Source organism: Simochromis diagramma, unplaced genomic scaffold (genome assembly GCF_900408965.1).
Source record: "Simochromis diagramma unplaced genomic scaffold, fSimDia1.1 OVJJ01000317.1, whole genome shotgun sequence".
Classification (NCBI taxonomy): domain Eukaryota; kingdom Metazoa; phylum Chordata; class Actinopteri; order Cichliformes; family Cichlidae; genus Simochromis; species Simochromis diagramma.
The window spans coordinates 1,693,499-1,716,009 of record NW_024386994.1 but is presented as its reverse complement, the minus strand read 5'-3'; the positions used below and the strand labels follow the sequence as shown (position 1 = coordinate 1,716,009).

The window sequence follows — 22,511 nt, the reverse complement described above, 5'->3', positions numbered from 1 at the left end:
TGCGTTGTTAGTCTGTGAGTATTGATTATTGCCACTCCTACTGCACTTTGTACAGATCAGTGAAAAAAGTATCAGGAACAAAGTATCAGGCTCGACTTTTTTGAATTTGTTTTTATTTTCTTATGACATAAATGTTAAAACACTAATTTATCCGATAAACTGTTATGGGAAAATATTAAAAAAGAGAAACAGTGTGATTAAAAATAGATTTTAGAGGAAACGCTGCTCAATCTGATGAATGTAAAATATGTATGAAAATACTCTGATTAAATATTAGCATGAATTTTAACCAAATGAAGCTTGTTTATGAATGGCAGCAACACAGTTCAGTGACTCATCATCATCATCATCATCATTGTCACCACCATTTGTAAAATCATTCTTTAAACAAGCTGAGAAATGTTACTGGCTCGTCTTCATCCCCCTGCTCAGCATTCATGCAGAAAAATGGCGGGTTGAGTTTTTGGGGATCGACTAATCCAATGACATTGTTATAGAAGCTGAAAAACAGAAACAAATGAAGCAAAATGAATCAGAGGATGCCAACAGTTTTCTTCAACCAGGATCACAGATTCTCAGAGACTTTAGAGTGTGAGAAAAAGCCAATGCCCTACTGAGGGACCCAGTTCAGTGTTTACTGGCAAATATTAAGGGAAAAAAACGCAACGTGACAAATAGTTTTGGAAACATGAATGAAAGTTCTAGAACAATATTAAAAGCCTTCTGCCCACTGACCTGTTGACCACCCAGTCACCGCTGCTGGTGTGGTACAGAGTACTGACGGGGATGCATCCAAACTGGGTGACAGTGGTAAAGTACTTGGCTGCAGAAACAAGAAGTGGATCACATGGGAGCCGAGGCAGCGCAACCAGACAAGCAGGTTTGTTTGTGCTCAACACAAGCTTATGTAAGAGAATGTCATGTGCTACAAACTAACACATGACTTTGCAATTTTTCGCTTTGATTTCCTCTTATTGTACCTGATCCCGTCTTCATCTTCTGCTCCCCGTACCAACTGTTGACCAGGACTCCCTGTCCAGGACCAGAGGAGGCGCCCAACACAACCTGGCCCATCAGGGTGGCATTTCTTGGAACTGCCAGCGGGTGGAAGTCAGGGCTCAGATGCTGCTTAGTGCATGTGCGGTTCTTGTTGTTTATTTTGTACATAACACCCTAGAGGACAGGGCACCATTACACAGTCATTTATGGTATCCAGGATAAACTTGAATGCAAATATTACTGCTGTGCCGTCGCTACCTCTCTGTACAGTAGAAGCACATCAAGGTGGTAGGTCTTATTGTCATAGAGTCCAAACTGTCTGAAGCGGATGCGCTCTCCCAGTCCATCATAGATGTACTTGGAGAATGCCAGCAGTTTCTGATTTGCAGTGGACTTTCAAACAGAGGCAAATGTTCGTCATTGCAGATTACTTCTCACAGATTACTCTGAATAACTAACAACTGCATTAAGTATCAGTTGTTATTGCAACACTCAAATGTAATCGAGGGATATGAGAGAAGACTTACCACAGACAGGCTTCCGCTCATCAGTGGCGGGTATCCTGTGAAAATTAAAGCATTTTGGAGGATTTACACTACAGATGTGCTACATTGCTAACTTGGTCATTCTACACTGAAGCAAAAACAAATCGGCACCATCAGTTCTGACGCTAAAGCAAGAGAACTGCTGCATTTGGAGACATTTGAAGAAAGAGGACTTTCTTCAGATGTTTGCGTACTCACTGCAATGCCGTGGTCTCTGAGCGAGACAGCCCACGGACAGGCACACAAGCAGGACGAGGACCTTCATGCTGTTCGATTGCAGATCTGAATGTTTTCCTCTGCAACAGCTGCTCATATGACACTGCTTCAAAAATATCACTTCCTTAAAAAACAAGCAGGTGATACTCCCATTCTGTTTTCGCTGCCAAGTTTTTTGTTTGTCATTTCTCAATACGCCAGTTATGTGAGAATAAAAGTCAAGGGGAATGTCTTTTAATAGTAGAAACTGCGTTTTAGCTGTTTTGACCCCTAACTAACAAACCAAGGGGAGGAGCTAGAAGGCTGACTGAAGAGAAAGTTGAGAGGATAGACTGCAGGTAGATGTAAAAGAGCAGCATTTGTAACCTTAACCACTCCCACCTCATATGTACACAAACTACTTTAATAAGCTAGAAACTATGTCTGCTGGTAAAGGTGACTAGTGTCACCTCTCTGGTGAACCAACCCAGAAAGCAAGTAACGACTGGAAACCAGCAAGGTAGGCATTAAACATAAAGACTTTTGATCCTCCAGGACTTTTTTTTTTACTCCTGAAACAATTAGGTCAAATTAATATGTTTTTTTCTTTGGCGTCAATAGACAGATTTTGAGAATACAGCCTTCTTTACCTTTTCTCATGAAACAAGAGACAAGAAATACACCGCATGCATTCATGTGTTACATTTGTACTGATGAACACAAGATGTGGCCACAACACAGTGTTAGAAAATGGGAAGTAAGAAAAGCAAATATGACAGGCAATAACCTGTTACAAAAAAAACCCAAACCAAACCAGATGATTTGTCGAACCGCTTTATCATTTTCGGCATGCCAAAAAGATTGCAAAGTTCATCCCGGTTAGAGATACACAGAAAGAACAATGAGGCCAAACTCGTCCTCCATGTTTCAAACAGAAATACCGGGGAGACAGCATTTTACATGCAATTACATGCCATTCATTTTTATTTATATAATGCCAATTTACAACATTGATGATCTCAGTAAGGTAAAAACCCGCCGAAGCCTTCACTGCAGCTTAAAGAACAAGCTGGTGAAATCTTCAGGCTGCTCTCCATTCGACGTCATCTCTGTTGGGCAGAAGTCGGGGGGGTTGAGCTGACTGGGGTCAGAAATCCCAACGACGTTGTTGAAGAAGCTGGTGAGCACAAAGAAAGCGACACAGCTTTTACTTGGACGCACGCAAACGTATTTCATTCTACATTTTTCACACTATAGACTTGAGAGGAAACGAACCCTGTCGCCATCCATCCATACTCTTGTGTCTGGTACATAGTGTTGACTGGAATGCATCCGAATTCAGTGAAGGTGGTCAGGTACTTTCCTGGAAGGACAGACATGAAATGTGTCCATAAACAGAGTGCAGATAAACAGCCAGGATGACAGTTCTGAACATTAGATGCCAACTCACCTGTGTTTCCAGGAAGATTTCCAGTCCAGGTGTTGACCAGGAGTCCTTCACCGGGTCCAGATGAGCTGCCCAGGACGGCTTGGGCCACCAGAGTTGAATTTATTGGGATTTCCATAGGATGGAAGTCTGCCTTCAGAGGCTTTTTCTTGCATGTACGAGCTTTGTCGTTGATCTCATACATGGCAGCCTGGTGCATGAGTTGTGGGGTAAGAATGAGAATTTCTTTTGCTGTTACATACAATATGATTCAGTCTAAAGATGATGGTTATTTCAGTAACTTCTGTTTGCTGAAGATGGAAATAACAATCAAAACCTAGCACAGAAATAACATATATGGGTGCTCACACCCAAAATTATGCCATAATATCTATTCTAATCAAGAGAAAGATGTGCTAACCTTAAACTAATTAAATATGCTGTCATTGTCAGGGTTTTTGTTTGTTTTTTAAAATATGGCCCGCTTTTTATTGCGTCAGTTGCACATGCTTACAAGTTCCCATTATATTCCATTAAAACATTAAGGAAAGAAAATACTTTCTTATAACATGTTGTGTCGTTGGCCTCATGCGTCTCCACTTCAGTAGAATCATATCAGCAGTGATTTGCACACTAAAACAAATATTTGAGACGTTCTTGTGTTTGCTTTGGTCACCTCTCTGAAGAGCAGCAGGGCGTCATAGGTGAAAGACTTGTTCTGGTAGTTCCCCAGCTCCATGAGCCGGATCCTTTGTCCCCATGCATCGTACAGGTATTTGGCATAAACCCACAGCTTTTCATTCTGTGTGGACTGGAGAAACAGAATGCAAGATTGTTGACATCTTTCTCGTTCACACAGAATATGAATGACAATTAAATGTGGTTGCACGTTTCGTTCAAGTACAATTTTCATTTTCTTTGTTTGCTTTCCACACTGTCAGACATGCTCACTCGCCATAAACATCAATCTGGACCTTGACCTGAGCACTGAAATGTCTGGACTTGTATCTCAACACCACAAGACCACCTCATTCCTAACTCTGATGCAATGGCTGACACACTTTTATTCTTTTTAAAATGCTTTTTACCCACTGTTCACCCAAACATTAAACAATGGGTCATATTTTATGTTTCAATCAAACATTGCTAATGCACAACAACAACAGAGGCTCATTTCTCCCTAATAATTAATAGCAATAGCAAAAGTTTTAAGTACACAAAGCATAAACTCACAACAGTGAGGGCTCCAGTCAGAAGGGGAGGGCTTTCTGCGTGAAATAAGAGAAAACAGAATTATTTATTAATATTTACAAGTCAGCAAGAGAAAACAGCAATGAGAACCCAACAGTGAGCTATCACTGTAACCACAACAGAGCTCGTCTCCGATTTCCTTTTTTACTTACTGCATGGGCGAGGTTTCTCTGCCAGGCAGCCTGCCAGCACGCACACTAACACCACAAAGAGTTTCATCTTCGAGGAATCCGCAGACTTTCTCACAGGTAGTTGCGAAGTCTCTGTTGCTCTAGAGGAGCTGCACTTCCTTATATATGCTGACAGATGACCAGACAGGCCTAGAGCTTCCGCGTTTTATTTTCAACCAACATCTGAGGGCTCAAGTTCAGATTCGGGTGTTGTCAGGGTGAGGTTGCAGTGTAAGCCCATAAAAGGAAATGTCTTTGTACATTAAAAGCTGGTTAATGTTTTTCAAGGGCAAGAGACTCATACAGCAGAGTGTGTGTAGACTGTAAATGCTTACAAATGTACAAATTCTGCAACAAAAGTGAAACATAACCCCATTATGACCACCTGCCTCATATTGTGTGATGCACTCTGTATCCTGACATCTTTCTATCAGAACCACATTTAATCTGAGCTACGGCAGCTCGTCCATTGCTCGTCCCCACGTTTTATCAGTGAGCCTTGGCTGTCCACGACCGAGTCTCTGGTTCACCACTGTTCTTCATGGACCACTTTTCATAGATACCCACACCGGCCACCGCAGATTGAGAACATCCCACAAGAGCTGCAGTGTTTGGAAATGTTCTGACGCAGTCTCCAAACAGTCACAGTTTGGCGCTCGTCAAACTCACGCTAATCGTTATGCTTGCAGTTTTTCGTGCTTCTAACACACCTTTGAGGGCAAAATGTTCACCTGCTCCCTAACATATCCCACCCACTAACGTCTGCCACGATGAAGAGACCATCGGTGTTATTCTTCTATCTGTAGGTGCTTATAATGTTATGCCAACTCTATTCATACAGTGCACTTACAGTGAGGACAAACGTAAAAAATACACCGCTTTCCAGTCGAATATTCATAACAGCGCTTAGTGATACTGTGTCATACTGCGCACAGTGGGCCAAGGGTAAAGCATGCTGTGTTTACAAAAGAGGGCAGCTCATAAAGCCCGAACAGGATTTTGGCCGAATGGGGACGGGTAAACATGTGCGCATGAATGACATCACTGTCATGTGACTGTAGAGGTGTGTGACTGCTGTCAGCAGACCTAACCACCTGACAGCTTTAGATAAACTTACAAACCTACTACTTTAAAATGCATTAATTACATATATAAGCCTATACAAAACTTATAGTTATGCTATACAAGAAGGCGTTTCTAATATTGCAGTTCACACACATCCTTTGCAAGTTATGCTATGTGTAGTATTACAGTGTAAATTCTCCGAATTGTTTTTGCTTTCATCATTGTCATCATCCTAATAATTCTACTCTTGGCTGACTCAGTAATGCACCTTGTGAGATGTTTTTAATGTGTATGAGCAGAGCATTTCTACTGTTATCATTTTCCATTTGGAAATTGAACAAATACCAACAGTTACAAGGGTATCTGACCTACAGGTGTAGACCTGCAGCGGTCATGTGTCGCACTGAAACGATGTCAGTCAGGTCTTTCTACTGTATTCACCTTGACCATGTTGCACACCCCTTGTAAAGATAAATGGACTATATTTACATTACACTTTTCCCCATTGGCAGTTTGCAAAGCACTTTGCAAAGGGCTCCATTTATTGACCTGTTAACACACACACAGGTACACAACTACTGGTGGATCTGCTACACAAGGTACTGTTCTGTTGTCAGAAGCCATTTTTAGTTGATTGTCTCTGCACTACATCAACCTCGCTGCTATAAAGCACGCTGCAGGAACTCATTCCTAGCACTCTCTGTAAAGTTGTATAATAACAACTCTTCATTCTGTGACAGGTGAACACACCTGTCAGGCGTATGGTCCCAAACACATTTTTGTATTATACCTTCATGCAGTTTTTTCTTATGATTTAATTTGTACATCTTATTTATTAATGCAATTTGCACTTCTCCCTTACAAATGTTTATTACTAACAATTACTAACATCATTTTTCTTTTTCTTTGTTTTTTATCACTGTTGTAAATATATAAATTCCTGCACTATCTCATAGTATAAGGGCCTTACCAGGCACCTGTGGCACTTCTTTTAACTGTGCTGTTTATTGTAGACTGTACCCTTCATCGTGCTGCTGTAACACATCAATTTCCCTTGTGCAATCAATAAAGTATCTATTTCAAACATCTATTACTCACTCATTTACTGGACCATATGCACCAAAAACATTTCAGTAGAGAAGACTGCATAATAATCATCTTCATGTAGCCTGTTTACACCGATTTTACAGTTCACTAAACATTGCTGGCTTCTATCATCAAAGTTAATTAATTTTTTTATCTATATTGTTACAAAAGGACAAAATGTGCAGTGATACAAACAAGAAAAGAAGACAATACAACAGTTGCACATATTTGCATATTTTATATGTCATTAGAATTGTGTGGGAGTCACATGTGCATGAACGCATTGTGTGGTTATGCGGATGTGCATTACGAGACATTTTGTCAAGTTGTGCAACATTACCGAGCAAGCACAGCAATAGAGGGATTTTACAGCCCTGGGATATTGGATCATTTTTCAGTCCAAAAGGAGTGGATCGGGGGACAGCACCACAAATAAAGGCCCTAGACTGGTTCCGAACTCAGGACTCTTCTTGCTATGAGCCAACAGTGCTAACCAATTTTGCAAATAAGCTTAACAGCTAACATGACATGTTTTTATATCCCAGTAAAAGGACAGACTACTTAAAATCTTCCATAATAGCATTCAAAACGACTTCAAACAGCATCAGGTGATTCACTCCCTTTCCAGTTAGGCAGCAATCCACTCATAGAGAGGAGACAGTGATGGATAACATCTTTTAAAAAATATTTTTTCTCTTATCAAATCATGTTTCCTTGTGTCTGCAGTCACATGATTTTTGTGACTTCCAATTAAAAAATAAAAAAGGTACAATAAGAAAAAATTCTGTCAGGTGTGAGATCTTTGACCACCTGATGAAAAGAGCCTAAGATGTTAACTGTTTGATAATCTGCTGACAATAATGAAACCACATAAATAATTTTGTAGCATTTGTCTTTTCAGATCCTTCTCTTATAAAAGAATGATCTCTTATCTCTTGTAACTAAATGTAGCACCCAAAAGCTCTTTGTAAATTTGTTACACTTCTAGTATTCCAAGAAAAGGGTGCACAATGCATTTATCGGTACATTTTAAAAAAAGAAAAGCAGTGTGAAAGTCAGTTCCAAAAACTTGCCAAAACAAGCCCCTTAAATAATTTTCAATTTTTTGTGGATAGCAATAAATAGTGTCCAACGTCTCAAAGTTTTTGAGGAGAAACGTTTGAGTTTGGGTCCAGTGGAGGTAGTTTGAGCAGGTGGCAAATCTGATTGCACTCAGGTCCATGCTGATATTTCAGGAACAAACTGAGCCCTCTGGCAGCAAAGTTAGAAGGACCCTTAGGGATCCTGGTGGAGTGAATCTGTGGGTCTGTGAGGTAGGTCAGTCCTTTGCCGTTGGCTGTCACCCATCCTGTGGAAAAATAAATGGATGACTACTAATCTTTGTCATGTGACAATATTACGTTCAGTGATAAGCAGCAGATGTCACACACCTTGTAAATCTACAACGACTTCCTGGCCACCAGAGAACAGGTAGGTGAAGTGTCCAAATGCGAGGCCATAATCTGTAGCATGGAACATCTTCTCCTTCTTTTCAGTGTTGTTGGTCAGTTTGACAAAGTCTCCAAGCATGTAGGGCTCCACGGTTACACAGCCCACAATCTCATCTCCATCCAGAATCTGATCACCGGAAAACAAGAGAGATATTTTGTAACATTTGAAGACTGTTTGGATTCTATTGGTAGTAACAATATTACTAAAATAAATCTTTGTTTTTAAATGTTACTAATCTCAGTAATCCATTGGCTCTATGTGTCTTTTCGGTTTGTGATTGGCTCTCAGCACACACACTGCTGTACTATTATATTGTGTTTAAAAAGATAAATGGCAGTACACAGTCTGGTTTACACTCAGTGAATAATGATAAAGGTTCTCTGTCTTTGGCCCAATTTAATAAATACTTTCCACACAGAATTAAATTTTAAAAATTTGCAGATCATAGCGTTTCCTAGACTAATAACCAACAGAATAATGGCTCGACTACTGTCACAAAAACAGATTTCTAGCTTTAAACTGAAAGTATTACATTTCAATCTGCTGCAGGTTGTACCACACTCTGGATGTTTTACAAATTAAGCACTTTGAATGCAACATTTGTTATCTCGAATTCCTTTAAATAAGTGTTTCTTCACCAGCAGTCCCTCACCAACAGGGCTTCTGACGGAATAAAGAAGATCTGAGCCATAACTTCTTTGTCGTAGAGACTTTTGTTGAATTCAGTCACATAGTACTGGGCTGTCATCTGTCGCTCCACATCTTTCAGAGGAAACTGGATCAGCTTTGGCTTCAAGTAATCTTTCCCCACATATCTAAGGACAAATACAGGAAAAAGATGAGACTTCAAGTCACCATATTTAGGTTGAACCAAGATTGCTACCATACTCGCTTAGCCGCTCCTCCTGGTGTAAAAACTGCACCCATATTGTTGTTCTCTGCGCGCCCTTCTCCCCCATTGAGTCACCAATGTAAACACAAGTTTCCATGGCTGTCCACAGTCCGGTGGCCTTGGAGAACTTTAAATGGAGAGCACCTAGATAGAGATCAACAGACAATTACAAGCTTTTTTGTTCTGTAAGACAAGGCTGGGGTTGATATATAAAAGCTACCCGCCTGCTGAACTCATTGGTGCTCATTTTCATGGAAAAAAAAGATCATCTCAGTCCCTTAAATGGGGACATAGACCTATGGTCACGAGCTCTGGGTAGACACTGAACGAACAAGTGGCTGAAATAAGCTTTCTCTGTAGGGTGTCTGGTCTTTGCCTTAGAGATAGCACCTCAGCTGGCTCCTTTCGATGTGGTAGAGTAGCGGGTTTACTCAGAGCCTCTCCTAGATGACTGAGCTCGAAAGGAGCCAGCTGAGGTGCTTTGGACACCTGATAAGGAAGCCTCCTTGGCATCTCCTGGGTGAGCTCCGGAGGGAGGGGCAGCCCCAGGACACAATGGAGAGATGATATCTCTCAGCTGGTCTGGGAACGCCTTCATGTTTCCCCTAGATAAGGTAGAGGAGGTAGCTAGAGAGGGGGTCTGGGCTTCCCTGCTTAGGCTGCAGCCCCTGCAACCTGGTTCCAGATAAATGGAAGAAAATGGATGGATGTAGCCCATTGAATAAGAAACTAAAGCCAAGCCATCTGTGAAGGTGGTAATTGGTCTAATTCTTATATAGCCAGATCTGTATGATATATATAGCATATAGATCTGGGTGTGAGCACAGAAGCCCTACTTATATGGTTTTAAACCTCCTATTTATGAGAGTGCAGCTAATCAGAAGAAAGTGAGGGAGGCTTAAAGGAGTCAGAACTGCTATGTATGAAGTGAGGCGCAGCCCAGTGTAGAAAGAAAATAAGGATTGTCATAAATGTGAATCATGCAAAACTATAGAATCAGATTCCAAGTATAAATTTAAAAGGGGAACTGGAAAAAAATGGTGCAAAATGAAATCAAAGCAATGGAAATGTCACGAGTGCTGAACATAAATATCTGTGCCAAACTCTGCTGGAATCCATCCAGTCGCTGTAGAGACACCTCACTCAAAACAGCAAATGTGAACATCATGGTGTCACTACAGGGAAAGTGACAGTAGAATATATCGTTTGGGGACGGGGAATGTGAGTGTTTAAAATTTCACAGTAATCCATCCAACGCGTGATCATACATAATATATTTTACATTTAAGATATTTTTATCTAGAGTGACAGAATGATGCTGACACCCTAGAGCCATAGTTCTTCTGTAGCTCACAGAAAGTACTGATGGTGACAAAGGAAGAGCAGGAATGTAAACTTACTGTGGGCAGTTTTGTACTGCTCCAACTTGAATTTTTTCTCGTCATTGTGCAACCTCTTCAGCAGACAATCATTGCAAATGCCAGCCAGAAGGGCTCGGTAATCCCATTGTGACAACAAGAATGGTTTCATAGGGACAGCATCAGCTACAGTGCTTGGGTCTAGGCAGCTGTAGCACATGGAGTTCTTCTTCTGGGGCACATTCTGCACCTCAGTTTGTTGACAACAACTTTGGTTCACCTCCAGGACTCCAAATGAACTCTTTGTAGAGGTTTCAGTGACAGGTAACAGTTCTGTGACAGCCTGGGATTGACTATTTTGCATTGCTAAAGTGCTGTTTGTTGCAGGTTGTACTTCAGTTTCCGCATTTTGGTAAACTTTGGGGCTTTTGATCGGTTGTGGTTTTAATAAAGCACGTATTTTCTGGTTTTTGCTCATGTGATCAGTAGGGGAATCATCTGTTTCAAAATCGACCGTTTCACAAATGAAGAAGCTCCCATCTGAATCTGGTGAATCGCTGTTTTGGCAAGCTCCTGCTTTGGAAATACTACTTGGTTGTGGTTTCCTGTATGTGGGAGAATTCAGATCAGCTGAAAGTTTTTCCCATGATGACTGGGAACCGAAACTGTCCCCAAGGGAGCAAGAGGATGTTATAGATAGCTGGGATAAGGACTGCACTACTCCTTCAGCTATTGCCTCAGCAGCATCAGACATCACGTCCTCTTCAGAGGTCAGCGTTTCTATTTCAGCTTTTATCATCTGAAAGTTTTCTGAATCCCTGCTCATGCTGGAGGAGGAAGTGGCAGGTAGTGCAGAACTGACACCAGAGTTACAACCCTGTAAGTTTCGCTTCTTGTTTTCATGGGGAGACTGTGACTTGTCATCTGACCTTTCTTCATCATCTTCTGTGGGTAGACAGCTCTGATTGGTCGCTCCCTCTCTATGTCCAATAGCACTGCTTCCTGTATAGCTTCTGCTGGGCTGAGGAGAGCCTGAACTTGTTATGGACACTTCCTGCCACGAGGAGCCAAGGATATCTGTGCTTTCAGGCTTTTGAGGCATATGCACGCTGGATGAATGTGAGCCTCCCTGAGCCTCTGTGTTGAGTGTGCCAGTGGTTGTCCAAAGCGCTGTTATACACAGCCTTCCTCTGTCCATCTCTATCTCATCTTTAGCATCCCTACAGTGTGTGTTAGTGGTCTCACACAGTGACTCGTGATACTTTTGGAACCGCCTCATTATCTTAGCGAAACCTGCAAGAGTAAAATTTACAGAGGTGTCTTTGACATTTCTGTAGCTGTCAGGGACAAAAGACCCCTTGTCTGAATTAAGGAAAGGCTCCACTCGGAGAAGCAGCTTGACTTGGGTGACCAGGTGCATGATCTCAGTGCACAGGCTGTCTTTGTCTTGGGTACCAGCATGGCAGTAACTGTAAAAACTAGATAAAGCATTTTGACAAGCTTGAACTGCCTGTGCTACAACCTCCAAAGGAGTTCCAAGCCACTTGTGAGTGACAGTGAGGGAATAGGCAGCTTTTAGAAAGGTATGAAGCTCCTGCTTGCTGGTTACCAGATCACCCTCTGCTCTGGTGAGAAGGCCAATTGTAAATGCTTCTTGTGCCTGCTGGAGAAATGACTGTCTTTGAGAATCTGGACACTCCACAGAGAAACTGTATGATAGCAAGCAGGTACCTTGGGTTGTCTAAAGAAAAACACAAACAGAGGAACAATTACATAACCACAGGAAAGATCTCGTTTACGATCCTACATTCTGTGCAAGTCTTTAGCCACCCCTCATTTCTTTACTCACTCATTTTCAGTGCCGTTCTTGTACCTGACAGTATTCAAGCATTAAGAAGAACCTAATGCAATGCATGTACTAGTACTGTGTCTACACATAACAGACAAATTATCATAGAACCAATTTTGTATCTTTAGGCATTTTGTTATTAGCAGTCTGTCACAAAAACACATAATTTGTTTCCATTATTTTGGTTAATTCTGCGAAAAAGGTCAAAGATAACACAGCTCGACAGGCATATATTATTATTTTACTTAGCATATCTTGCCATGGTGTGCGATTTGTGATTAAAAAAAACTGAGAATTGGAGAAGAGAAAAAGTGTCAGGACTAAAAAACTATCTACAGTGGATGAACTTTTTCTGAAAGTCTTATCTTTAAGAAATACGAAAAAATCCAGCAAAAGGTTGACATAGGAGCTGAGGGATGCATCTAGCCCACTAATGGATCCAGCTACTGTTTGCTCATCAAAAATGGAAATGGAATAGGAATGGAAATAACACACAAACTGCACTGAAAATCAGTGGCGACCAGAGTGACAAATCCAAATGTGAAATTTTTGGTTCAAATTGTCATCAATTTGTACAGAGTAGGCCAGGAGAGAGGTACAACAGCGAGGGTCTATAGCCATCTGTAGGCTCTGTCACTGGGGCTGCATTTAAGCCAGTGGTGTTGGTGAGCTTGTCAAAATAATGGAACCCAAACCTCAACATTACTGAAACACTGTAAGGTCAGTGGAACAAAAGCCATCCAGCATCCAAGTAAGAGCTTTGGAATGTCCTTTTAGAACGCTGAAGAGCTGTTCCCGAAAATTCCTTAAACAAATTAGAAGAAAGCTGCGTGCAGGCTGTGTTGAAGAATAAATATGGAATTGTACTGTTTCGCCCTCTGTACTATATTGCCATGTATGTTTACATGTGTTTAAATAATTCACTGCAGGTTTTCCTATTTTCATAGTAAAATATAAAGAAATGAGGGGTGGCTTCAGAGTTTTGCGCAGTGCTATACATCCAAAAAAAAGTTGGGTCACTGTATGTAAATATAAGCAAACTCAAAATGCAACAGTTGACAAATCATTTAAACCCTCTATTTACCTGAAAATATCATATCAAGACAGAACGAAATGATGATATTCAAAAAAGGTCATTTTAAAAAGTTGGGAGAAAAAGTGGAAACCAGTACTGAATGATTGTGATCTTTGAACTATTAGACATTAGCAGAAACCACTGTCTGGGTTAAGGAACTATGCATGAAAACCAGAATCCAGAATATCCCCTACCTCTGGGACTGAGGCAAAGGGGAAAACTTTCCTGTGGTCTGACTGACTAATCAAAATTTATATTTCTGACTGAATCGCTGACTTTGCATCCTTTGGGTTAAAAGGAGAGGAACCATCCAGCCTGCGATCTGGACACTATTCAAAGCAATGACATGGCTACACACATGTGAAACTTGCATCTCTGTGAAGGCCTTATTTATGCTGAACTAAGGCTGTCAGACACCAGATTTTTACTCTGTTATTATCAGTGCTAAAAACCACAATTACAGATTAAGAAGCATTAGTCAAATTCATCTCTAACTCGTGTTTTTTTGGGGGGCAAATGAATCACAATCAAAAAACAAGCGTTGGAAAGTGGAGAATCTCTAAGTAACTATACAAAACCACATAAAAATATTTAGTTTTTTAAATATCATGGTTATCATCAGTAAAAGAATACTGAAACATCCCTTATATGGATCAATATCATTTTGGGTTTTGGAGAAACACATTGCTTTTCAGGAAGGCCTCGCTTATTTCAGAATGAAAAGGCCAAACCACATTCTTTCAGGTATGTCAGCAGCACAGTGCAGCACTGTGGTTGCTTAACTGGCATGCTAAGAGTCCTAAGCTGTCACTAATAGAATCACCTGACACGTTATCAAACATAAAATATGGCAAAGGTGACTCCGTCTTGCTCAAGTAAAGTAAAATGCTTTATCAAGCAACAAAATTATTTGCCCTCCACGTCAGTTCCCAAACACAGATAGTGTTGAAAGACAAGCTGATTAACCACAGTAGTTAACATTGTTCAGTTCTCATGTGGTACTGAATTCAAAATCGCAAAAACTATCACAGGCTAAATACAGGCTTTAAAAATCGTTAAGAAGTTAATTAACATTTTAAAAATCCATTTTTTTGATGGAGCATTGCATTCAAGGGGATAGAGAAAACAGTAGTTGAAGACCACAACACAACCAAAATTATTGCAAACATGTGCCATGGTTTGCAATGAATTTCAACCTTAGTACATAAGTACAGAAATTCATGCAGTAACTACTTAACATTAAGAGTCCAACCAGAACCTAATGGAAATTCCTCCTCAAATAGTGACGCAGTTGCTGCAGGGTGGCAGATTAACTGCAAAATGACAAAGGCGCTCTGCAACCTTACCTTTACATAGGAATATCACCAGGATAAAACCAAATACAAGCAGCTGAGTTGAGCCCAGTGTTGCAAAGAAACGTGTCAAGGACAAGTTGCACTTATCACAGCAGACTGACTCATACTGATTGCAACATTTTGGCTGTTTGTGTTTATAAGTTAGACAGCAGTTATTTGCAGACCTTTAACAGTGTGTCTGAAAGTGATTGCAGGCAGTCTGAGTCTGTTCGCAACTGTTTGGAGACAGGTTGCCTCCCACCAGGCAACTTGTGCAATTGTTTTGTGATCAGACAGTTAACGCAGTCACTTAGGGTCATCTCTGGAGGTAAAAAAATCACAAGGTGTTTGCTGTTAGACTACTCTGGTGTAACTGAGCCGTAACAAGACTATCTACAAATCTGACATACATTCTTTTTGGATAGGTATTTATAACAATAATAATAATTGTCATTATTATTTATCTATTATTTAATCAGTCAGCAGTACCAATTTCATGCCTGAGTGGGGTTCTAATTAGACAGACTCAAAAAAATAAGTCTGCAGGAAGGAAGATTTCAATATTATCAACAAAACAGCAAACACATTCAATGAAGGATTGCCTGATAACTACTTGCTTAAACATAAAACTTTTGCTGGACTATGAGGATTCTCTATCACTGCAGGAAATAAAACTTAGTTCAAATTAGTTATGCTGGGGAAGTTTCAGTTATCTGCGTCAGTAATCTATGCTGATAAACTAGAACTCTAAAGGTCAATTGCAGGCAAGTAAACAGAGATTATTCAGTAGAAGTAACTTACCACGTTAGTCAAAACATACAGTGAAGTATACTGAGTGTATACCACTGCCATCTTAGCAGCTTGGGCTGCTGAGAGAAGACGATGATTTCCATCCCCAAGTAACGTCTGAAAAAATGGACAGAATAAATAATGCAGCAAATTTTTTTTTTAGAAAAAACAACTAATGAATGGAGATTGTGAGGCGGGCTTACAAAATCAATATCTGGATTAGTCCTAAAGGCATGGAAGTCCTCATTATTCATAGATACCAATATACTGGCCAGTATACAAAGGGAAGTTCCAATACCCTATAAAATAAACAGAGTTGCAGGTCAGAGGTTTATCACAGTGTGTAAACTGGGCCGACTAACATCTAAACCAGGATAGTCAAACATTAAACATAAGGCCTGGGGACCAGAATCAGTGTGTCAAAGACTTCAATCTGGTCCACTGAATGGCTTTGGAAAATGTGAAGGAGGACAAAAGTTTTATATTTTAAATGTATTTTCATAGATTTTACAGCTTCATCATGGCCATTTATACAACACCAAAGTAAAACAAATATCTGATAAACACTTAAATGACACAATCATTATCTACTATAGAAATGCAGTATTTTTACAGTGCGTTCAGAGTAAAAATAAAAACGAAGCACATTCTGTAAATTAACAAAGATTTTCCATTTTTTTAATTACAGGAAAGTTTGTCCGATGAGCTAACAGAATCTTTCCTGTAATTTTACACTTTTATTTCTTACAATTAAAGCACACAGCAGCATTTCTTCATCATGTAGAAGTTACCTTTCTTTTGCTTATATTCAAATATCCCAGAGATAAAATGTGTACTTAAACTTCTTTAAGCTGACACAAAGCAGAGTGTCCCACAATGTCAAATGAGTTTGACATCCCTGATTTAAACCTCAACCAACTATGCCAACTATGGCAACCAACTGATAGTATTGTCTGTGGTACCTTTTTGTCAGGTTGAGGAAGCGAGTAGTACCCAACCAAGGAAGCCCATATTAGCTCTGCAGCCTCTAACCACAGGCCTAAAACACAACACAAAGACAATAAAAAATAATCACAAAATAATGAAAATTATCTTTAACGTCACAAAAGTGATCTTACCCAGCTTTTGCAAAATCGTGCCACGCACTTGAACACTCACAGCCTGCACGAGCACCCGGTCACTTTCAGAGTGGTATATCCAATGACCTGCACATAAAAGATAAAGGCACATTATTTGTTTACTTTGTGGACTCAGTTTAATCCTCAATAAATGTCCGTGAAAAGGAACAGACAGGAAACTACCTGTCGTCCCGCTGTTGTTAATCAGGCTGCTAAGGATGTACTCTGCCTTCTGCAGTTTTCCTGTGGGGCAGATAATGATTATGTTTGCATTTACCCAGGTCTGCACAAGCCTTACTTAAAATAACCCTTTAATGAAATGTGGCAAAAATAACTAAGGAGTGAGAGCCGTTCATGTGCAATTTCCAGGTTATGAGTTTACGTCAATCACTATAATTTCTCCAAACAATAATTAGCACTAACATGTATCAAACAGGAGTTTATATAGTCGTTTCCAGCTCCAAATTGCTATTATTTCACTCTCCAAGAACGGCTTTGATTTATAGTTTAAAAAAATTATGTTTTTCTTATTTTGCTTTAGTCCATCCACTGTCTGAAAAAAAAGCTGCTTTAGCTCTTTCACCCCTCCCTACATGCCAAACTGATCTGTTGCCCCCTGCAGACAAAAGATTTGAACAGCTGATGGGTGGAGCTTCTGTGCTCGCAGCGTAGCTGAAATTACCATATTAGATAAATCCCGTGTCACTGATATCACACAGAGATGAGAAGACAAAAAAATACTTTAAAAGCATCGATCCCAATCTTTCACTGCACTGTACCCGAGTTAAAATAGACCCTGGCCTGCCGTATGACCAGCTGGGGGGCTATGGGGGTCTCGGGGTAGCGTCTGTGGAGAAGCTTGGCAATCTTCAGCAGACGGCTTGAATCATCAGTCCAGTAGAGGTAACGGTCCACTAAGAAGACAACTGCCAGTGCACAGTGTGCCTCCTCAGCTCTGATGCAGGCCTTCAGGAGATCCTGGCAGACACAGTAAACACAACGTTTGGGATTGTGCTTATGTTTTTATTTACAATGACACCACAGGGTGCCAAGCTGAATAGGTTATTATTTAATTATTACCAGTAGTTGAGACAAGTGTTTGCTGATGAGGTCATTGAGGTTGGTTTTGTCAGCGGCGCTGACAGACTGCTTATACTGCCACTTCTCCGGTGCAAAAGGCCATTTCATGTCCATGGCTTCCTGCAGGAGGGAGGCCAGTTCGGCACACAGCGAGTCTACAGGAAATAAAATCCAGATGAGCAAACAGTATTGGGCTTAAGATACACGGATGCTTTCAAAATGTATTCACAAAAGAATATCTTTACCTAAAGTGACTACATTCAAGCTACACGGGGATTACTAGTACATAAACTGACCTCTTTATTTGAAACTTTGACCATTAATATTAGCATCCACCATTAGAAAAAGTATATACAAAAAAAAGCATGAAAGATTCACATCAACGCAACGCAACACAAGGAAAAGCTGGATGGATTGCTGTTTAGAAATGTACTGCTGTTTGAACCAATAACAGGAAGTTCCCAAAAGGAAGACTTAATTTACTTAGACTTAGTTTAAGCTGCCTTGGACAGTTTTAGGTCTAAGATTCTAAAATAAGCAGCAAAACATCATTTATATGAAAAATCTAAGTGAAATGGAGCATGTTTTGTCCCTTGTTTAGCAGTAACATGTAACAGTACGTGTGTGTTGACCCTATAAGATGCGAGACACCAGCCCGCATTAGTTAAAGGCACATGCTTAACATCACAAAGTGTCAAATTCATGCCATGGAAGCTACAGAGCTGTACAGAGCTTATGCAAGCATAATTCCACCTCACCTTTGATCCTGACCCAAATCTCTGAGTATCTCACATGCTCAAACAACACTAAACAGCACCATCTTGTGTCTGACCTCTGCAGCTGCAGTAATTCAGCCGCTCTTGTGTGGTGGGCCCTGCCTCAGAAACCCCGGTGGACTGCCGACCTGCTGCTTCTGCTGCCCCGAGGCACTCGTCCAGTAAATCTCCCACCTCTCGACTGTCCATTGTGGCAAACAGACGCAGTTAGCTGTTTTCGGAAAGGAAAAAAAATCCTTCTCTCTTGGCCTCCTCACCCCTGTTCCTGTAAGAGAGTGATCCAAGAGAGGGAAATTCCATGAAATGACAATACTGTTGAAATATTGTTGAGAAAGAGCGGCTCCACATCCGGCCCGTTTGTAATATTTTAAAACATTAACATTACGATAAAAATGTAAAAAACAAACAAACACACAAATAAATCAACAAAACGCGTGATGAAATTGAACTTGTATACTTTTAAAAGGGGACTAAATATATAAATATATAGTGTTAACGGCCTAATTTGTCAGGACTTTTCAAAAACTCCTCATCTAGTTCATTTTAAAGAATTTGCTTATAACACATAATAATGAATGCATACGGACCTAAGTTTAGTTCAGTAAGAATATTCTGAAATTCTTCAATAATATGTCAGATTTCAAACTATATATAAAACATCGTTGTGAAAGTTATTTTTGGTTTATGAAGTCGAATGTATAAAACATACACTATTAACCGAACAACTTCTTCAGCCTCTTATCTATCTATCTATCTATCTATCTATATCTATCTATGTGTGTATATATGTATATATATGTATATGATATACTTGTACGTATGTTATTTCAATACACTTCTGCTTTTTGAAAAACCCCAACCACAGAAAGTATTTCTGCACTATTCAGTGTAACTTAGCCTACAGCTAATTAGCATACATTCGTAATTAGACACCTCGGTTAAGTGTGGCTAACCTCGAAGTATTTATCTCTTTTCTTTTCATGTAAAATGTATGAAAAGTTCTTTTTTTAAACGCACCTATGGTTAGTTCTTGCTCTCTGCGTCTTCCTGGTGGGGCGGAATCATGAAATGCTGCTTTCAACGTTTTCGGAAACATCGAACTTGTACCCCGGAGCGTACGATATTTGTTGCATTATTTAAACCTTGGTCTGTAAAACCCGAACATGAAGAAAGTAGGTTAGACTTAACATCAAAATACGTGGTATGATTTATTTAACTGGTTATTTTTCTATTTATAAGAAGAAAATAAAAAATTATTTATATTATTATTTATACCTGTCGTCCCGCTTATTTATAAAATACTGTCTAACAGATTTTTTTTAAATATTACTAAAGAATCTTATCAAATAAACAATTTTTGGTGGTTGTGCTTAAATTACTTCAGCAAAAATGCTGTATTTTTAGTATTTAATGTTTTCTCTGTTGTTTATACTTATTCCTGCGCGACCTGAATGCAACGCGTGACGTAATGAAGGGACACAACTGTGATCTACAGCAACAGGTAGCTGGGCTGTAGGAATGTGACTGAAATAAATAATTAAATGAATACATTTATGTATAAAATAATAAATATCCTGAAGGATCTTTGGGAGGACTTTTGAACTTTCGACGCATAAACCAAAATTCTAAAAAACAACTACATCATATATCATATATATATATATATACATCATATATATATATCTGCTAAACAGCACTCACTCACCAAAACATTTACATTTTCACGAGTTTTTTTTTCAGGTAACACACGTCCACATTTAATAAATATGTGATCCCGGCTGATAGGACGCCTCGATCTCTCAGAAAAGCGATCAGACGATGAAAAGCCCCGTGGACAGGTTGTGGCGGTGTTGCAGTCATACTACCAATAGGCGGGACTGTGGCTCTGCAGTGTGTTTGTGAGCTGCACAGCTGGAACACTAGAAGGCTGGCACGCGTTCCAGCTGCGAGCAGATAACTGAACTCGGCTGCCTCCGCTGCACCAACACGCATCACATCCACAACGTGCTTCCGAGTGCGCCACTAGAGAACTTGGAGACAGCCGCATGGCCAGTTCACAGCAGCAGCATTAATCCCCCGAGGTCGGACCCCAGTTGTTTATCATCTGATGACTTCTTGCGGGCTCCCATCTTTGCTGACTCTAACACTCGGTCGCCGAACAGACTTTGTGAGTTCGACAGTGTTACGGTGATGTAACGCTTCCCATATCAGAGCTCACTCCACAACTGTTGTCACTCCAGCCTCTCCTCTCAGAGCATGGGACGCTTCAAACTCTAAAGGTAAGAAATCTCCTATTTACTTGTTAGTACAACACTGGTGCCACTTTTTTTCCTTTTTAATCTGCAAGGTGGAGCTCAACTACGGCACATATTTCTTGAAGAAATCTGCTGAAACGTTACACGTCCTTTTCTGGTTCTGTTGCAAGCCTTTCACAACCTCGATAGGCTGACTAATGCATGAGTGCAAGTGTTACTTCTTTTGCAACAGTGAAATCGCGCATGGGCATGCCTGATTGCACCATCAACAACTGCACTGTCTGTCTGATAATTTCACGTCGATTCATTATGGAAAAAAGGAGGTGAACTTAGTGCTGCTGGGCTCAGACTTGCAGCTGCGGATACATCTACCTGTTGAACAGTGTTCAGACAGTGATGGTGCTATTCACAGGGCCCAGTGTGTGACTGACTGTGTGCTTGTGTGTTTGTGTATATCTAGCTTGCAAACAAAAAGCGTTGACGGCTGTGTGTAAGAATGAATGAAGAAATTCATTATCTTTGTGGCTATTAATAGACTCACTATAACCACAATATAAAGCTGAGATGCTTAGAGCTGCAGCTACACTGGCGGTGGCTGGGGTGGGGGTAGAGGGATGCCTATTTCTAAAATCTTTGTCCTGCTTCAGCTGGCATGAGAATGATGGTTAACAGAGGTCTGCTGGCACGCACAGTTACAGCTCAAGATGCCAAAGCTCCAGCTGAGTTCTTCTCTTTAAACCTTATGCATCTTTCAGAGCTGACAGCACAGTGAGGTGTGCTTTATATTGCACATGCACTGAGTCTCAGGATTACTGGCTGCTCTGCTACTAAACCAACGGATGTAATGATACCTGCATTGAAAAGGAATTTACCTCGACTGTAACGCAACACTGTAGGGCACATCCCAGCTGATTGTGATTCAGCAGGCCCGAGTGGTGAGTCAAACGAGTGACAGGTCAGGTGTAGCTTTCTCAGCCTTCAGTCAACCTCTTCATTGCTTATTTTCTTATGCAGACTGCAGCTGTCTTAAATGTAATCATTCAAGGTGATTTCGTGCCAATGCGTGCAGAGCAGCAGGGATTAGGAGGCATCTCGGAGTGTGTGGACGCTTACTCACACTGTAGCGTCTTCGCCAAGTTCACCCCAGCTTTATCCACCCTGAGCCGTGGTGTCAGAGCCGTGGGATTTCACTTGTAAGCTGGAATCCCTACTGATGTTTTTTTGCTGCATGCGAGAGGCTAAAACAGAGAAGTCACTTTAGTGTTTTCAGTGTGTAGCTCATTTGGCTGGAGCTACACGTTGCTGATGTAGCTCCCGCTGCTATTTTGAATATTGGACAAGCCTGCTTTTGTGCACTTGCTCATCCAGATTAGCAGCTGCTCATCCGGAGAATGCAAATGAGGCAGACATTCAGCATCAACCATCATGCGTGTGGCTCCCACTTACACACTTCTGTCAGCGACCAACAAATCAATAAAAAAAAAAAAAAAATAGTCCAAAGTCCATTTTGTCACATGCTGGCTCATTTGATCATCAGTCACCTCAAAGTCACCCATGGCCTCTGTGATCTCATGTACACAAACACTGAAGTGGTGCTTGACTTGAAAGGTAGAGCGCTTTAAAAAGACGGGATTTCAAGGATTAAAGTGCCTCCAAAAAACCGAGTGTAGAAAAAACTGAGTGGAAGAGATTAAAGTAGGAAATCTCTGCATCTCTGTTCTTTCGTGTTCTCCTCTGCTGCTGCAGTGCAATTACTT

At 40.6% G+C, this 22,511-nt stretch overlaps 4 protein-coding genes across 7 annotated transcripts in view; 1 reads left to right on the top strand and 3 right to left on the bottom strand.

The window, feature by feature from the left end:
- Positions 1 to 91: 91 nt before the first annotated feature.
- Positions 92 to 2,030, bottom strand: LOC120739158 (ependymin-like). Its single transcript, XM_040040856.1, has 6 exons — positions 1,743 to 2,030; positions 1,527 to 1,561; positions 1,258 to 1,392; positions 981 to 1,173; positions 736 to 823; positions 92 to 500 (listed from the first exon to the last, which is right to left on the bottom strand). Exons 1-6 carry the CDS (start codon positions 1,855 to 1,857, stop codon positions 377 to 379), a joined length of 690 nt encoding a protein of 229 aa, XP_039896790.1. The 5' UTR covers positions 1,858 to 2,030; the 3' UTR covers positions 92 to 376.
- Positions 2,031 to 2,557: 527 nt separating this feature from the next.
- On the bottom strand, positions 2,558 to 4,743 carry LOC120739159 (ependymin-like). The gene is made up of 6 exons (XM_040040857.1): positions 4,569 to 4,743; positions 4,399 to 4,433; positions 3,842 to 3,976; positions 3,190 to 3,376; positions 3,015 to 3,102; positions 2,558 to 2,916 (listed from the first exon to the last, which is right to left on the bottom strand). Exons 1-6 carry the CDS (start codon positions 4,633 to 4,635, stop codon positions 2,787 to 2,789), a joined length of 642 nt encoding a protein of 213 aa, XP_039896791.1. The 5' UTR covers positions 4,636 to 4,743; the 3' UTR covers positions 2,558 to 2,786.
- A 1,404-nt stretch (positions 4,744 to 6,147) lies between these two features.
- On the bottom strand, positions 6,148 to 20,320 carry alpk1 (alpha-kinase 1). 3 transcript variants are annotated; one of them, XM_040040847.1, is made up of 14 exons: positions 20,205 to 20,320; positions 18,556 to 18,764; positions 17,724 to 17,878; positions 17,423 to 17,621; positions 16,827 to 16,886; positions 16,644 to 16,730; positions 16,488 to 16,564; positions 15,729 to 15,824; positions 15,538 to 15,642; positions 10,521 to 12,219; positions 9,117 to 9,264; positions 8,881 to 9,043; positions 8,168 to 8,354; positions 6,148 to 8,085 (listed from the first exon to the last, which is right to left on the bottom strand). In XM_040040847.1, exons 2-14 carry the CDS (start codon positions 18,686 to 18,688, stop codon positions 7,874 to 7,876), a joined length of 3,321 nt encoding a protein of 1,106 aa, XP_039896781.1. In that variant the 5' UTR covers positions 18,689 to 18,764; positions 20,205 to 20,320; the 3' UTR covers positions 6,148 to 7,873. The 3 variants fall into 3 exon arrangements, with proteins under 3 accessions (XP_039896781.1, XP_039896780.1, XP_039896782.1); XM_040040846.1 differs by lacking the exon at positions 20,205 to 20,320 and adding an exon at positions 19,517 to 20,121; XM_040040848.1 differs by lacking the exons at positions 6,148 to 8,085; positions 20,205 to 20,320 and adding an exon at positions 19,517 to 20,125 and having other exon boundaries at positions 8,249 to 8,354; positions 8,867 to 9,043.
- Positions 20,321 to 20,661: 341 nt separating this feature from the next.
- Positions 20,662 to 22,511, top strand: part of LOC120739154 (RAS guanyl-releasing protein 2-like) — a 36,449-nt gene continuing 34,599 nt past the window's right edge. For both annotated transcript variants that reach the window (XM_040040851.1, XM_040040850.1), the window contains exon 1: positions 20,662 to 20,778. The gene's annotated coding sequence lies outside the window, so the exon portion shown is untranslated. The remainder of the gene's footprint in view (positions 20,779 to 22,511) is intronic.

Excerpts from the sequence above, each read along its gene's own strand:
- LOC120739159 (XM_040040857.1), bottom strand. The coding sequence starts at position 4,635 with ATGAAACTCTTTGTGGTGTTAGTGTGCGTGCTGGCAGGCTGCCTGGCA. Across the intron at positions 3,103-3,189 it reads AAATCTTCCTGGAAACACAG|GAAAGTACCTGACCACCTTC; the intron begins GTGAGTTGGCAT and ends CTGTCCTTCCAG. Across the intron at positions 2,917-3,014 it reads TATGGATGGATGGCGACAGG|CTTCTTCAACAACGTCGTTG; the intron begins GTTCGTTTCCTC and ends TGTGCTCACCAG.
- LOC120739158 (XM_040040856.1), bottom strand. The coding sequence starts at position 1,857 with ATGAGCAGCTGTTGCAGAGGAAAACATTCAGATCTGCAATCGAACAGC. Across the intron at positions 1,562-1,742 it reads TCAGAGACCACGGCATTGCA|GATACCCGCCACTGATGAGC; the intron begins GTGAGTACGCAA and ends TAATTTTCACAG. Across the intron at positions 1,174-1,257 it reads TGCTTCTACTGTACAGAGAG|GGTGTTATGTACAAAATAAA; the intron begins GTAGCGACGGCA and ends CCTGTCCTCTAG.
- alpk1 (XM_040040847.1), bottom strand. The coding sequence starts at position 18,688 with ATGGACAGTCGAGAGGTGGGAGATTTACTGGACGAGTGCCTCGGGGCA. Across the intron at positions 17,879-18,555 it reads GAATTACTGCAGCTGCAGAG|ACTCGCTGTGTGCCGAACTG; the intron begins GTCAGACACAAG and ends TATTTCCTGTAG. Across the intron at positions 17,622-17,723 it reads AACACTTGTCTCAACTACTG|GATCTCCTGAAGGCCTGCAT; the intron begins GTAATAATTAAA and ends TGTGTCTGCCAG.